This window comes from Procambarus clarkii, chromosome 69 (genome assembly GCF_040958095.1).
Source record: "Procambarus clarkii isolate CNS0578487 chromosome 69, FALCON_Pclarkii_2.0, whole genome shotgun sequence".
Lineage (NCBI taxonomy): Eukaryota > Metazoa > Arthropoda > Malacostraca > Decapoda > Cambaridae > Procambarus > Procambarus clarkii.
In genome coordinates, this window is record NC_091218.1 from 11,828,007 (window position 1) to 11,842,605 (window position 14,599).

General features: G+C 40.9%; 1 protein-coding gene across 2 annotated transcripts in view; it reads right to left on the bottom strand.

Moving 5' to 3' along the window:
• Positions 1 to 697: 697 nt before the first annotated feature.
• Positions 698 to 14,599, bottom strand: part of LOC123772218 (RNA helicase aquarius) — a 28,940-nt gene continuing 15,038 nt past the window's right edge. For both annotated transcript variants that reach the window (XM_045765287.2, XM_069311034.1), the window contains exon 3: positions 698 to 8,732. In XM_045765287.2, the coding sequence (XP_045621243.2) occupies positions 4,462 to 8,682 (4,221 nt within the window). In that variant the 5' untranslated portion in view covers positions 8,683 to 8,732 and the 3' untranslated portion in view covers positions 698 to 4,461. The remainder of the gene's footprint in view (positions 8,733 to 14,599) is intronic.

The window sequence follows — 14,599 nt, forward strand, 5'->3', positions numbered from 1 at the left end:
AACGATATGGAAGAAAATGCAGAATAGAACCAGTGAAGAGCAGAGGTGACATAGGCACAATCAGAGAACACTGTATAAACATCAGAGGTCCACGGTTGTTCAACACCCTCCCAGCAAGTATAAGAAATATTGCCGGAACAACCATGGACATTTTCAAGAGGAAACTAGATTTATTCCTCCAAGGAGTGCCGGACCAACCGGGCTGTGGTGGGTATGTGGCCTTGCGGGCCGCTCCAAGCAACAGCCTAGTGGACCAAACTCTCACAAGTCAAGCCTGGCCTCGGGCCGGGCTTGGGGAGTAGAAGAACTCCCAGAACCCCATCAACCAGGTATCAACCAGGTATGCCTAACCATCCTGTGAGATGGGAGTACAGTATTAGATGAACTTATAGCTACTTTTTTATCTACATTGTCTAATCATCCATATAGAACAGGGTAGCAGCACATTGCTGTGTATATCTAAGCTTCTTAATACTGTACAAAAATATCAGTAATAAAGATTTAAAATTATAGTTTGTATTATTACCAATATTATGCTTATTAAATCATGTTAACCATGGATCATTAAGATCTCGTGTTGTTATGTAATACAGTAGTCATATTTCTTTTGAGTCATTCATTAAATTGTGCATTATGTCTCAATTTTTCACTTTGGATATACTGTATAGTACAAAAAGATAGGATAAAAATAGACCAGTAATATTTCTTTCAGTATATTTTTTATTTAAATAACTGCATCAATATTTTTACAGCTTTGATATCCCCAGTCAAACTTAATTTGTGTAAACACTGTGCAATTCAAGGGACCTAGTCTATGTAACTCACTCCCTAAAGAGCTGAAAAGTAAGTAATTATCAAAAGAAGGCACCAAACCAGGAAGGCTATGTAATGAGTTGAAAAGCTGTCCAACTTCTGCCTCATTCAAAAGCAAAACCAAAAAGTACCTAATTTCATCTTCATAGTTTCCTACCTTGTGCTTTATTCAAAATTCTATATTTGCCTTTTTATTCCCATATTTGCCTTCCTATATTTGACTATATTTATTCTATATTTGCCTCATTGAAAACAAAAAGTGCTTAATTTCTTCTTCATAGTTTCCTACCTTGTGCTTTAAAATTGCACTGTATCTAGTGCTACCCAATTCCCAAATTTTTATGTACCTAATCCAAACAACTTTACCATTGTGATCATTGCTGTCTTCTTATATGTGTATGCTATCAAAATGCTGTATTGTGCCTATTAATCTTTGTTAAATTGCCAATCAAGCTCTCAATGCAATCAATCAAAGCTACTGATGTGCTTTAATATACCTACTAATCTCTCTCATCTCATTTTTTTCTTGCAATGTACCTGTTATCATTTTATAAATTTTGCTAAAATTTACTTACTTAAAATTATCTGTTATATTAAGGAAACTGTTTCCTGCCCGAAACGCTGCGCGTACTAGTGGCTTTACAAGAATGTAAACACCATGCTATGTATCCTCACAAACCCAATGTACCATTTTGTATATATATAAATAAATAAATAAATAAATTACTTATTGTTACACACAGCCAAATTGTGTAACAGGAAGAGGTCTTGGACCCCTACTTCCCCCCCTCTCTTTTTTTTAACAGGTCATAATAGTCCAGTCATAATTATAGATTTAAGTATTCAATGAGAGAAGTTTTTGAAGTTTTTACCCTTCTTACCTAACATCATTTGTGCAGTGGGGCATTTGGTGATAGTAAATGCTCCCACCAGCCACCTTTTCTCTTATTTCATGTTCACCAGTGTTTATTTACTTAATAACTACTGGTATAATATCTTGCTATTATAAAACTAATTCTAATATCATGAAAGACAAATTTACTACAAGTTTCAAGCAGAGAATGCATATATATAACTAACACGAAGGACTCCTCTTCACGAGATTTGCCAACTAAAATCTTTTGTTTACATAACAATCGCTCCTCCGTGTTGTGTAGAAGAGAAAAATCGAGTTATATCCAGTTTACGTAAAGCTACGAGTGGTCGACAGCACTCTTAGCCGACGGAGCAAACTTACTAAGGTTTTCCTTCTTAGTGTGCCTACCCGAATACCAACGTAACCGTAAAAGGCAATAAGAAGAAAAACATTAGTAAGCTGCTTCGTGAATCTGGTCCCTGAAAGGTAGGTGAATCAAAACACACTTCTGTCTGGGTTAACCAGTGCAATCTACATCTCAAAAGATCAAACTAACTCCACTAGAAAGAAACCAAACAAGCAACCCTTCATGCAACTAGCACTGCTGCTCTTTAGAGCTACCCCCGAAGGAGCCAACTCACGGGAGCCAGCAGCCCACCACTCCAGTTCTTGAACGATGAAAAACTGCTAACAGGAGGGATGTAGGGTGTCAGAGAGCCTTAGAGGCTCGCCCAGAAAATGGCATTTCATTACATTCAACACTAGTTTTCAAAGGGGAGCTTTGTCAACTCCCAGAAGCTAACTACCCAAAGATAAGTAAAAGGAGGGATTTACCCAGAAGGCGGCAGCACCGCAGGTCTCAAGACACAGAAGAGACAGACATGCGCCCCAAAGCTATACACGGCCGAGAAGGAACCAGAATGTTCACTAGATATCTGGCGGCCAGGACCCTGTTCAACCTTCAAAACCCCCACACCCGAATTTCTACCCCAAAATATGTTGCCAAAAACTGCTGAGAGCAGCATACTTCCGAACGTCATGGGCACGATGGTAGATCGCAGGCTAGCAGGACTTAACACTGCAGACAACCCGAGAGACAAGAATCCTGAAACAGGGAAACCAGATCCACCCAAAGAGCGTCCAACATCATATATAAATATCTACATTTTTCTTCACCATAATGAGCCACTAAGCTGATATGGTGAGTCCAAACAATAATAATGGCCGCCACACACACTCAGCTAACGACACCACCTCACTGGCAAGATCCCTCCTCCCAGCATACTATGCTCATCGCTAATTCCCACCACAATGAGGCTATGATCAGAATCCTGGTCACTAAATTCTGTAAATGAATAATTTTCCACAAGTTTATTTTGTAGAAGAACATGAGAAGTTGTTTCAGGATTCTTAGATGGACCAAACAATGGCAGTGTGCTGTGAACATCTTGAACAGCATTGTGTTCACTGACATCTGAACATTGTACAGTCTTCACTAAATAACAGCAGTTACATATATACATGATTTTGACATTTTTAAGCGATGCTGTGGTCACAAGCTGAACAGCAGTGCTGTTAGCTCATGCTGAATGCACCAGACTTGGTTGCTCACTCACTAGAGTACAGAGGCCTTCACACCCAGGAATGGTATCTACAATATTTTTTTTTAAATGGCTTCTGTTTACTGGAACCCCTTGTGAAGCTGATGTGATCACTGTGTAGGCATGGGACTTTTAAATCTTACACCGTACTTTAAAAAGTACATATACAAAGTGCGCCTCACAGATAGACCAAAATTGTTCATATACAATTAGCGCCGGTCAAGGGCTAGAACAGCATGCATCATGATGATATTTAATGCAGAGAATCACAAGATGGCGGAATACCAGTTTTTCATTTAAGTTACACAAGTAAGTAAGTAATTTAACTAAGTAAATTTTATTTTCATTCTGGGGTAATCAAACACCTAAAGGTACTAATGAAGTTTTGGAGGCTCATGAGATACTAATGTAACACTAATGACATTCAATCTGATTCTTTTACCATTTTCTTAACTTAAATACAGATTATATATATGTACACTTGTAGCTACTGTTTGTACAGTAGTGTGACTCAAGGTTTCAAAATCGGCTTGATTGCAAATACTGCTGCATCAACATTTTCTTTTCACATGTATAATTACATGTGCACTTTCAATGCACATGCACATGCACAATGTTGTTATTTCAATATATGCCTATATATAACCCAATGTCATTTTCATTTCTTTACATATGTGTGGGTTGGGTTATTTGTTTAGGCCACAGTACTGTGGCTTACTATCAGTAATACATGCCTAATTTCAAGTCTGCTTCCAACAATTGTCCAGAATTGTAAAAATTGTGTGATTCCAGAACTGATGACAGATGATTATTGATAAACAAGCATTTAGAAAAATAGACAATATACATAATCAAGCTGTTACCTTAGTACAATACAAACATCAGCTTCCAAAATTATCCCCTCAAAGAAAATTGGACCAAGTCAAGAAAATTGGTCATATATAAAATATAAAAAAATATTTACATTAACTTGTTACACAATACCATAAACGTGCATAAAACTATTATGTATTAGTTTATGGTGGAGGTAATGAGTGTAGTGGTTCAATATAAGTGTCATTATTTGAGCACTCTTCCTCATTTTGTTTATCCTTTGTGAACATTTGATTTAATTTGATGACTCCAAACCCCCATGGTAAGAGAGAATCACAGTTGCAATGATTAAAACTTATGATTTCATAATATACAAACTTATTTACCATCAACTTCATTAACAATGAGCATTGAGCTTTCCGCTTCTACATTTTCAACTGCAGCTTCTTCATCAGAGTCATAGCGTGCTCCTGTATCTGGAGGCAACTCGTGAGTTTCCATGATACCCGGGGCATCACCAAGCCCAGCAATTGCCTGGATGTTTGAGCATACATCAGAATACAACTGATGTACCAAACTGCTCATGTGTGTAACATCTTTTACTATCACGGGCTTTTCAGGCGGAAGATGCGTGTAGAGTCGTTCAGTAGGTGTAAGTTCCCAGGGTGCCAAATATAACTGTAGTGGTCGCTTTGTAAGCAAGGAAAATGCTGGCTGAAGTTCATAACAGTTCTTAAAGAGTGAAACACGTGCAAATATATAAAGGCCAAGCCTAGCACGTGACATGGCTACTACAAGTCGTCTCACGTCCCTAAGGTGGCCTACAGCCCGTGTCCTAACAAGTGATAGCAGGATGTAGTCATTTTGTTGCCCCTGGTACTTATCCACAGTACTGATCTTGTGAGGTCGACCAAAGAGTGGGTTTCGGGCACATCTCTGCTCAACTACATCCCGTAGCAACTCCTTTTGGCCATTGTAAGTTGTCAACAAAGATATTTTTGAAGCTGGATATCCAATTAACCGCATGTACATATACAGGTGAACTACATATTCTGCTTCAGCCAAATTCTGGTAGAAATATTTCCGTGGTTCTGACTCTCCACGTCCTTCAAGGTCATCAACATTAATGAGCTGGTACTCATAAAATATTCCTGCATTAGCTACGCGATACTCAGGCCAGGATATTACATGAGGCAAGTCACCCAAATTTTTATATCGCCAATTGTACAGGGCACAAATAGAGGGACGAGCACGTCCCTGAGCATCTAGCTGAACGGTTGGAACACCCAACCGTACAAATCGGGTAAACAAGCTCTGCTCACAGTTACTATACTTTTGGAATGCCATATTCTTGATAACTGGTGGTAATTGATGGTGGTCACCAATCATGACCCATCGCTTAAGTCGATTACGTCCATCCTCAGGATTTTGTAGAAGTAATGGAATAAAAGTTTCAATCTCTAAAATCTGGGCACTTTCTTCCATTAAAATGTTATCAAATTGAAAGCCTAAATCTACAAGTTCCCGGCGCTTGAGGGCAGCATGAGTACAGGTCATAGCAATAATCTTTGCTTCCTTCACAAGCAAATATCTTGTACGATCAAGGCCACTCCTTAACATTTCAAATGCACGAAACTCTTTTAACTGTATGAATATATTCTCCAGATATCGGAAGCAACCTTCAGCAATTTCCATGTCTTCTTCATAGCATTTTCCTTTGAATAATGGCTGAGGTGCATTACTGAAGAAAACATGGAAAGGAAACAAGTCATTTATTTGCTGAACATTAACTGACTTGCCAGGAGTAGCAGCAACCTGACTGATGTAACGTTCCCACCGAGCAAGGACATGTTGCAGAAAAAAATAACCAGCAGTTTCACAAGAAGCTCCCATCTCACCAGCAACACCTAATGACTCCTTGAGGCGTGTTACTTCATCCAGTAACTCCAGTCTTTTACTCAGAACATAGTTAACACGACCATACCTACTGAAATCTTTCTCTGTTTCTAAAGCCTCTTCACCGTGACCTAAACGCAAAAGATGTCGCTCATCAACATCCAGTGCAATGACTTTCTCAAAAAGCTGGTTAAGAGCCTGATTAGAATGCGTAACAACAAGAGTGCGCTCAGCTGGGTTGTTGTGATATATGTTAGAAATGATCTGCACAGCAACATCGGTCTTACCAGTACCTGGAGGTCCCACAACCATTGTTAGGCCAGGTTGCATACCAGAACGTATAGCTTCCACTTGAGTGGGTGTGAACTGCACTCGATTCTTACGTGGTACAGTGTATGGATATGGACCACGACTTTTTACAACATATGGTTCAACATGAATAACTTTGGATACTTTATTTTCTTCTGCTTCAGCTGGTCGTTTAGTTGTTTTTTGATCCTCAAATGTTAGTTTAAAAGGTGGTTGCATGTTAGCCTTAGGAGTATGGTTAATGGTATAGTCTGGGAAACTCTTTTTTAGGTGATCACAATTCAGAAAAGTGTCGTTAAAATCTAACGTGGACAAAGCATTTTCTCTGTGTGAATAATGAGCAGCTCCTGGGTCACCATACCCAAGAATGATATCCAACAGCCAGTCAGGTACAACACACCTAGTATTCATCAGGTCACGGATAGTTTCTAAGACAGCTTTAAAATTATTTTCCTTGGGCTTTCTTCTCATTAAAACATTGAAAGTTTCATACACATCTTCACTGCCATCATTGGATTTGATGTTGTCCATGTCAATTTTATACTGATTACAGTCGAGCCAAACACGAAAAGTTCTGGTCTCCCCCTTCAGCTCTGGTTTGGGTTCGGGTCCCTCTTCAATAACTCTACCATTTTCATCTAGCATGCCCTCCACTTCACACCCTCGTATATACCTGATACCCCATTCATCTGGGAAATATCCCTCAGGATTAGGGTATTCTTTTGGATGAATGATTGAAAGCAGTAAACATACATCATGCTTTCTCAATGCTTCCCACTCACTCTTTATCTCTCTTCTAACACTTAAATTTATTGTGATGTCTGCTCGAACTCTTGATGGTTTATCTTCCCCAACATTAGGCTTAGCCACCTCACATACAGCAAAATTTGCAATAGGCTGTGCCATACGTGCCCATCCTCTAAAAATGACACTGCCATTTTCTGATGACCATGGGTTCAATCTCATTACAATATCTTCTATATCCTGACGAATTTCGTAAGTTGATTCTAATCGAAAGAGGTCAAAGTTTCTCAACAGATAATCATGCAAGGTGAGGAATTGCAGATTTAACTTTGGTAATGCCAGACAGGCATCACCAGAAAAATACTCTGATGGGACTATGTTATCATCCCAAATTATCTGCTCAGTAGGATACAATGGCATGCGATTAATTGCTTCTAACTGTGAAATGCGACGCTGGTACTTCCATATAATGGATTCTACAAGATATTTTCTGTTGCATTCATTTTCATCTTCTTTAGGAAGCAGATGAAGTAACTTACAGAGATTTTGCAAATCACCATCTTCCAACTGTTCTACATACTGTCTTAATGTTTCTGTGTCGTCAACTGCAGCTACACTTGAAAAGCTGAATTGTGTTAACTGAGAAAAATTTCTGAAAGTAATGCTCTGCATTTGCTTCACCTTTTTATAGTGAATTTTCATCACATCTAAGTCTGAGAGAGGCTGACCTGTATTATCATTAATCTCAAACTGACCAAAAACTTTTAAAATGAACAGTAATTGAGAAAACAGCTTTCCCTCCTCCCTAGATGCAAGTGTGGATAATTGACACTTGACAAGTAGATTGCAAGAATGCAGAAGAGTATTAAAAAATCTCCGTGTGGGTAACTGAGACTCAAGGTCAATCATGAGTTCAAGGAACCTTTCACAATAATGAACAACATCCTCCTTTAATTCTTCATTTCCTGCCGGGATTGCCGACAACTTTTTCATGAATTGCTGCATGAGGGAATACAAAAATTTGGTATCAAAATCAAAATTATCAAGCTCTATGCCTTGCAGTTTCTTTTTGTGTCGTGCAGTTCTCTTTAATGCCTTAGACCAGTTAGGAAATTCATTGAGAACCGATTGTAGCTGACCTTCAGATAGACATTCTAAGATGTTGTAAGATACAGTATGACTAATGCCATTGCGTATGAGATCTGTTTCAATACTGTTGTAGAGATGATTAAGAAACACTATCATATGAGTTTGTTCTTTTTGTGAAAATTTCTCTGTTGTATCCAGACATGCTGTCATTAGATGCCGCAGGAAGTCAGAAAAGGGTTCTGGGTGCTTCACAAACGAGTCCCAAGCAGGAACACGCTCTCGAAACTTCTCATTAACTAAGATAATGACCGACATGAGGTGAGCTGGCGAAGCATTCTCCAAATAATTAGGCCAGAGGTAGTTTTCCAGGTACTGGCTCAGCTCCAGGACGACAATGCGCCTGGTAGCAAAATCCGTTGCTCTAACTTCACTTTCATAGACATCGTCAATCACCTGGGGGTCAAATGGAAGATGGGATGCCTTGGTGTCTGGAGACCAATACTGTTGTGCGAGGAATGTCACACGATCCGCACTGATTTGCTCAACTGTAAGTCCCTTCATTTTTCTTAATCTTCAATGTACAAATCCTTCTTTAATCATACATAGGTTTCCTGAAAAAAATAAATTTGTAAATCATCAGGTACTGACAAAGCCATATCTATCAATCAAAAAGAAAAACATAATTAAGTTTAAAGGCTACTGCATGTCTGATGTCGAATCTTTTAATGAAATAATATATATCTGAATAAGATTTTCACAATAATGCACTATACTGTATAGATTTTTGATGAGCTATACCATGTTAAAAATAAGGTTACAATGTAGGAAAAAGAAAATCAAAGCCGTTACCATTAATGAATTACAAAGTTTTGTAATGTACTGTACTGTATAATGTTCTCACCTGATAACGGTGAGAATATTTCACACATGTTCTCACCTGATAATGATGAGAACATGTGTGAAATGGATTATTTTACAGCATTTTATGATGAGCCACTCATGGAATATATTGTACACCAAATGAACCTTCATGCGGCTCATCTCATTGGAAAAAGAAATAACAGAATATTCACGATTGCAGCGTTGGAAAAACACTAATACTGTAACCCCGCGATTATCCGGGATTCAAACATCCGGAAAACGCCCTTATACAGCCAAAATCGCGATCGGATAAAGTTATCACAATATCCGGCCAAAATAGCCACAGGGACCGGATTAAAGCAGGTTTAGTCGGATAAAATGTTGGGGCCCGGTTAATTTTCTGCAGAAATTACACTATCCGGTCAGTCGCCCGGATAATCGTGCCTTTGTCCGTACAGTATATGAAAACATGAGGCGGGCCATACGGTATTAATCCCGTCTGCCCGAGACTCGAGGCGCATGGTGTAGGTGGGGGTGGGGTGGGTGGGTGGTGTCGGGAGAGAGGGGAGCGTTGGGAGGGACCACCTGGGGGGATTAGGGGGGGGGGGGATGGGGAGTGGCCTATACACTACAGTACAGTAATTACTATCAATTTTAGAACAATTCATCATAGCCAAAATCAAAAGAAATACTAGTAATTATGTAATAAAAAATTCCATACAAGTTTCCTAAAAACAATTTGCACAGGCTGAAGTTTCCTTCAAAAATATATATTTTTTTTTCCTCCTGGCGGCCTACGTAACGTGCCTCCTCCCTGCCCCGACTGGACCCGTCCAGGCCTGGTCAAGCCATGTGCTCTCTAGCCTCGTGTTACACCACAGTGCCGCGCCATTAGTGAAATATTTTTTTAAATAACTTTTTTATTTTCATAGTAACTTTGAACATTTTTGGCCAAGACTATGTCTGGTAGCAGCATGAATCGTTCTGGAGGTGGTAAGAGGAAGAAGGTTGTCCTAACACTTAAGGACAAGCTACGTGTTATACAACTTTGTGAACATGGCCGGTCGACCTCAAGTGTTGCCAAGGAATATAATATAGGCACTAGTACTGTTTCTGATATAAGGAAACAAAAAGAGAAACTTATGCAATTCATTTCAACCTGTGAAAGTGAAGGTGCAAGCACTAGCAGAGGTTGTGGTAGAAAAACTATGAAAACTTCGACGCATGTGCAGTTGGATGAGGCTGTGTACAAGTGGTTTGCTCAGCACCGCACAGCTGGCGTGACAATTCGCGGCCCAGAAATACAAAATGCTGCAAGCAGATTTGCTGAAAGCCTTGGAATAAAGAATTTCGAAGCGAGTGAAGGGTGGGTTGCAAGGTTCAAGGGTAGGCACAATATTGTGAAGAGGAAAATTGTCGGTGAAAAACTGAGTGCAGATGAAAGCAGTGTAGAACCACTTAAACATAAATTACAAGAATATATTGTGGCAAATAATATTTATTCATATCAAATTTATAATGCAGATGAAACTGGGTTGTATTGGAGGAGTTTACCAGAAAAAACTCTAGCAATGAGGAGTGAGGGTTGTGTGCCAGGACGTAAGGTTTGCAAGGACAGGCTCTCAGCCATGATGTGTGCGAATGCCGACGGCACAGACAGAATCACGTGTGCAATTGTTGGCAAATCTAAGAAACCAAGAGCCTTGCAACATTGCATGGACAGACTGCCAGTGAAATATTATAACTCAAAAAATGCATGGTTTACACAGGAGATCTTTCTTTCCTGGTTTCATGACGTGTTCTGCAGGGAAGTTCGTGCCTATCAAATTAAGAAACTCAAAATAAGGCCAAGCGAAGTTCGGGCTTTACTGTTGCTTGATAATGCGCCTGCCCACCCCAGAATTGACACGTTAACCTCACATGATGGCAAGATAACGTGTATGGCACTTCCTCCTAACACAACCTCTCTCATTCAGCCTATGGATCAGGGAGTTATCTGTGCTACGAAGAGGTTGTACGCCAAAAAAATGCTAAACGAAGTTTTGGTGGTTTTGCCTCTTCCGGAAGATATTGAACTCGGTGTGGATAACAGGGCTAAAAAAAACCTTCAGAATTTGAAGAACTATACAATCAAGGAAGCCGTCTATAACTGGGCCAAGGTATGGAGTGAATTAAAGGAATCGACTTTGAAAAATTCCTGGAAAAAACTCCTCACGTCTACGGTCAAAAATGAGGAGGATGAAGAAATGGATTTTGAAGGATTTACAGATGAAATCCATGGAATGTTTAGAAATGCCAGCGAAAACTTAGAGAGACAGGATGTGGTTGATTGGCTTGAACAAGATGCCAATGATCCAGGATATGGTGTGATGAGTGAAGACGAGATTCTACAGTCTGTTACTGGTGAGGTGGACGAAGAGGATGAAGAAGGCAGTGAAGAACCAACACCAATGACCACGAAATACAGTGTACTCATGACGTATGTTGACGGATTAATAAATTTTTCATCAAATTGTGCTCATCCAGAGGTTGGAAACATGTATCCGTACCTTAGGCGAACAAAAGAGCTGATCATACAACTGGCCAGTGAACACAGAAGGCAAGCAACACTTGATTCATATATGGTACGAAAATCAAACCAAGCGCCTTCAACAAGTGAGGCGGCACGCGCAACCCAAGCGCCTTCAACAAGTGAGGCGGCACGCGCAACCCAAGCGCCTTCAACAAGTGAGGCGGCACGCGCAACCCAAGCGCCTTCAACAAGTGAGGCGGCACACGCAACCCAAGTGCCTTCAACCAGTGAGGCATCCTCAGCAGACAGTGAGAACTAACTTTGCCTAATGAACTGTACAGTAATTTTAAGTGTTAATTTTAGTGTTGTGTTACAATAAGTTACGTAAATTGTCAAGAATTTTTAACTTCAAGATGTGTCATCAATCAAGAAGACGAACAACAAAAAGGTAAGTTGAGGTTTCTAGTTGAATATTTAATAATTATATGTGGCATGTCTATTCAAATTATGTTATTTGTAGTATAAAAATAGTTGGAAATGGTTAGTTTTGGACTCGTAGGTGAAAAAGTACCATTATCCGAAAAACGTGCTAATCCGGCTGGGGGTCCTTCCCATATAGTCCGGATGATCGAGTGGAGACAGTATAGGTGAAATGTATATATTTTTGGCACTATGTATGTTGATGAAAAATAGTGTCAAACATGCTATCACAGATTATTGGAGCAAAGACCAGACTGTTCCAACACCTTTGTTCGGGAAATATATGTCCCAAGACAGGTTTTAGATACTCCCCAGGTGTCTTCATTTTGCAAGTAATGAAGACCGGTGCGACGGTGTTCCCCCCCTTATATTTCTCCCACGCCAGCTGTAAGAGTCATATCTACATTACACGAACGTTCTCTGCCTTCCAGAGAACAATTTGACATATGTGGAAGCATGAGGTGTTCTCGCGTTGGCGAGAAATTAACTAAAAAAGGGGGTTTTGGCCGGTGGCTTAGGCCCTTTTGGACGCCAAGATGGCGCCGACTCCTACGTTCTCGCGCCAAAATGTTATGACGTCAGTGACACCAGACTGGCCAAGAACGGTGACGTGGTACAGGGAGCCAATGAGAAACGCCCCTGGCAAGTATGACGTCACGAGTGAAAGGGGGTCCAGGCGGCGCGCCCCGTGGCGCCAGGAATTAGATACGACACGTCATGAAGGGCGGACGTGCGATAGGAGGTCCTGTCAGTCTGACAGTTTTTGCCCCTCTCCGGTGAATATACGCATCACCAGTGGTCTGCGAGCATCCTGTGAGGTCTTCCTGAACTCCGTGAGGTGGACAGAAGAAGGAATTGATGGGAAACGAGCAACAAGTGGTCCAGTGACAGGTGCTTAGCAAGAGTGGAGCCTGGGCAGTGACGTCTGGGACGACTGTACAGTTTCACCAGTCAGGTGATGACGTAGCGGCTGGGCCAGTTGACCGTGAGGAAGGAGAAGAACAAACTAGCTGGGAATACGAACGACTGCAGCCGGGAATAAGGACTGCAGACGTAGTTGTGAGGAGGAGGCGACGGCCAGGAGACCGACTCCAACTCTTCAAGAGGTTGTGGAGGAGCACGGAGCCTGCAGAGGGAAGCAGTACGGAGAAGACGCGTTTTTGGGTGTTGGTGGAGGTCCTGGGAAGAGCATCAGTGTGTGTGGGGGTGTTCCCTACAGCAAGTCGTGAGCCGGGACCAGGAGCTTCAATTCAACCCTCAACAGGACGAGTCCACATCATTGATGGTGGAAGTAGGTAATTCAGTTTTCCCTCCCATTCCCCTTTAGTTAGCGATTAGCCAGAGTATCTTCTATGTCGTGAGCAGGGCTCACCAATGTCTATGATTCTAGTAAGACACAGTTGTGAAGGGAGATGCTATAGAGCTATCACGAGATATATATATGGTGTGTGATTGCACCTGTGGTTTGATGAAGAGATTACTGTGACGAGGACATTTATATTTACATGTCATTTATATTATAAGTTCGTGCCAGAGGATATATATATAAATGTACAATTTAGTAGTGTAAGGCTGCGTGCCTAGAGTTACCTTACTATTATGAATATTGATGAAATGAACTATATATACTGGAGTTATTAAATAACATATTCATATGTCTAGTGGTTAACTGTGATTATGCCAGTGTTGTGATATACTGTGAACATGAAGGAATAATAGGCGCCTCACGCCAATAGTGTGAGTATAGTGAGACAGTGAGGAGTGAGTGGGCGTGGCATCTCGCGAGTTGCCAAACGTTCGATAACACTGCATTTGGAGCGTGGGAACGCGCGACAGCTGGGAGTGTTGCCATTTCCCGGAGTGTTCCAGAATTGTGAAGAGGCGGAGAGAAGATTGCCCATTTATTCCTTTGACATGTTGTTGATGCAGAGTTGTGATTCTTTAATCTTTTAAGTAAACTACAAAACCACCGCCGTGTTTGTGTCAACCCTCCATTACTTTGTTGCTACTGAGAGTGAGTGATTAAACATATACTTACCTGTTACCAAACTGGTTAGTGTTCTCTTGGGCCACTACTACTACATTATTACTATTTCCACTGAGGTGTTACTGGACACGGGAAACACCAGTTGGCGACCTATAGTGAGCGGTAGAGCCCTCTGTCAGGGCGGGCACATGATCAAGTGAGGTGATCGTGTTCTCACTCGTCTTTAGGATACGAGGCCAGTTGGAGACAGACTGAGAGACTCTCCTGGTAAACAGTGACACCGTGAGAATTGAGTGAAGACTCGTGGGGCTGCAGTAAGTAACGATTACCACTACTAATACTTGGTGGTGATTGGCTAGAGAGAGAGAGAGAGAGAGAGAGACCACGCACCCTGACACCAGACAGAGGATGATAGACTTTGGAGAGTCTGGCACTGTATGAATGAAGTGATTGGAAAGTACAGAGATTTCTATGTACCAGCACAGAAGCTGGTGATTGATGAATCCTTTGTGCTTTTCAAAGGATGTGTTGCCTTCAAGCAGTATACTCCCTCCAAACACAACAGATTTGGATTGAAATGCTTTGTTCTTTGTGACTGTGAAACAGGATACGTGTTACACATGATTCTGTATTCTGCT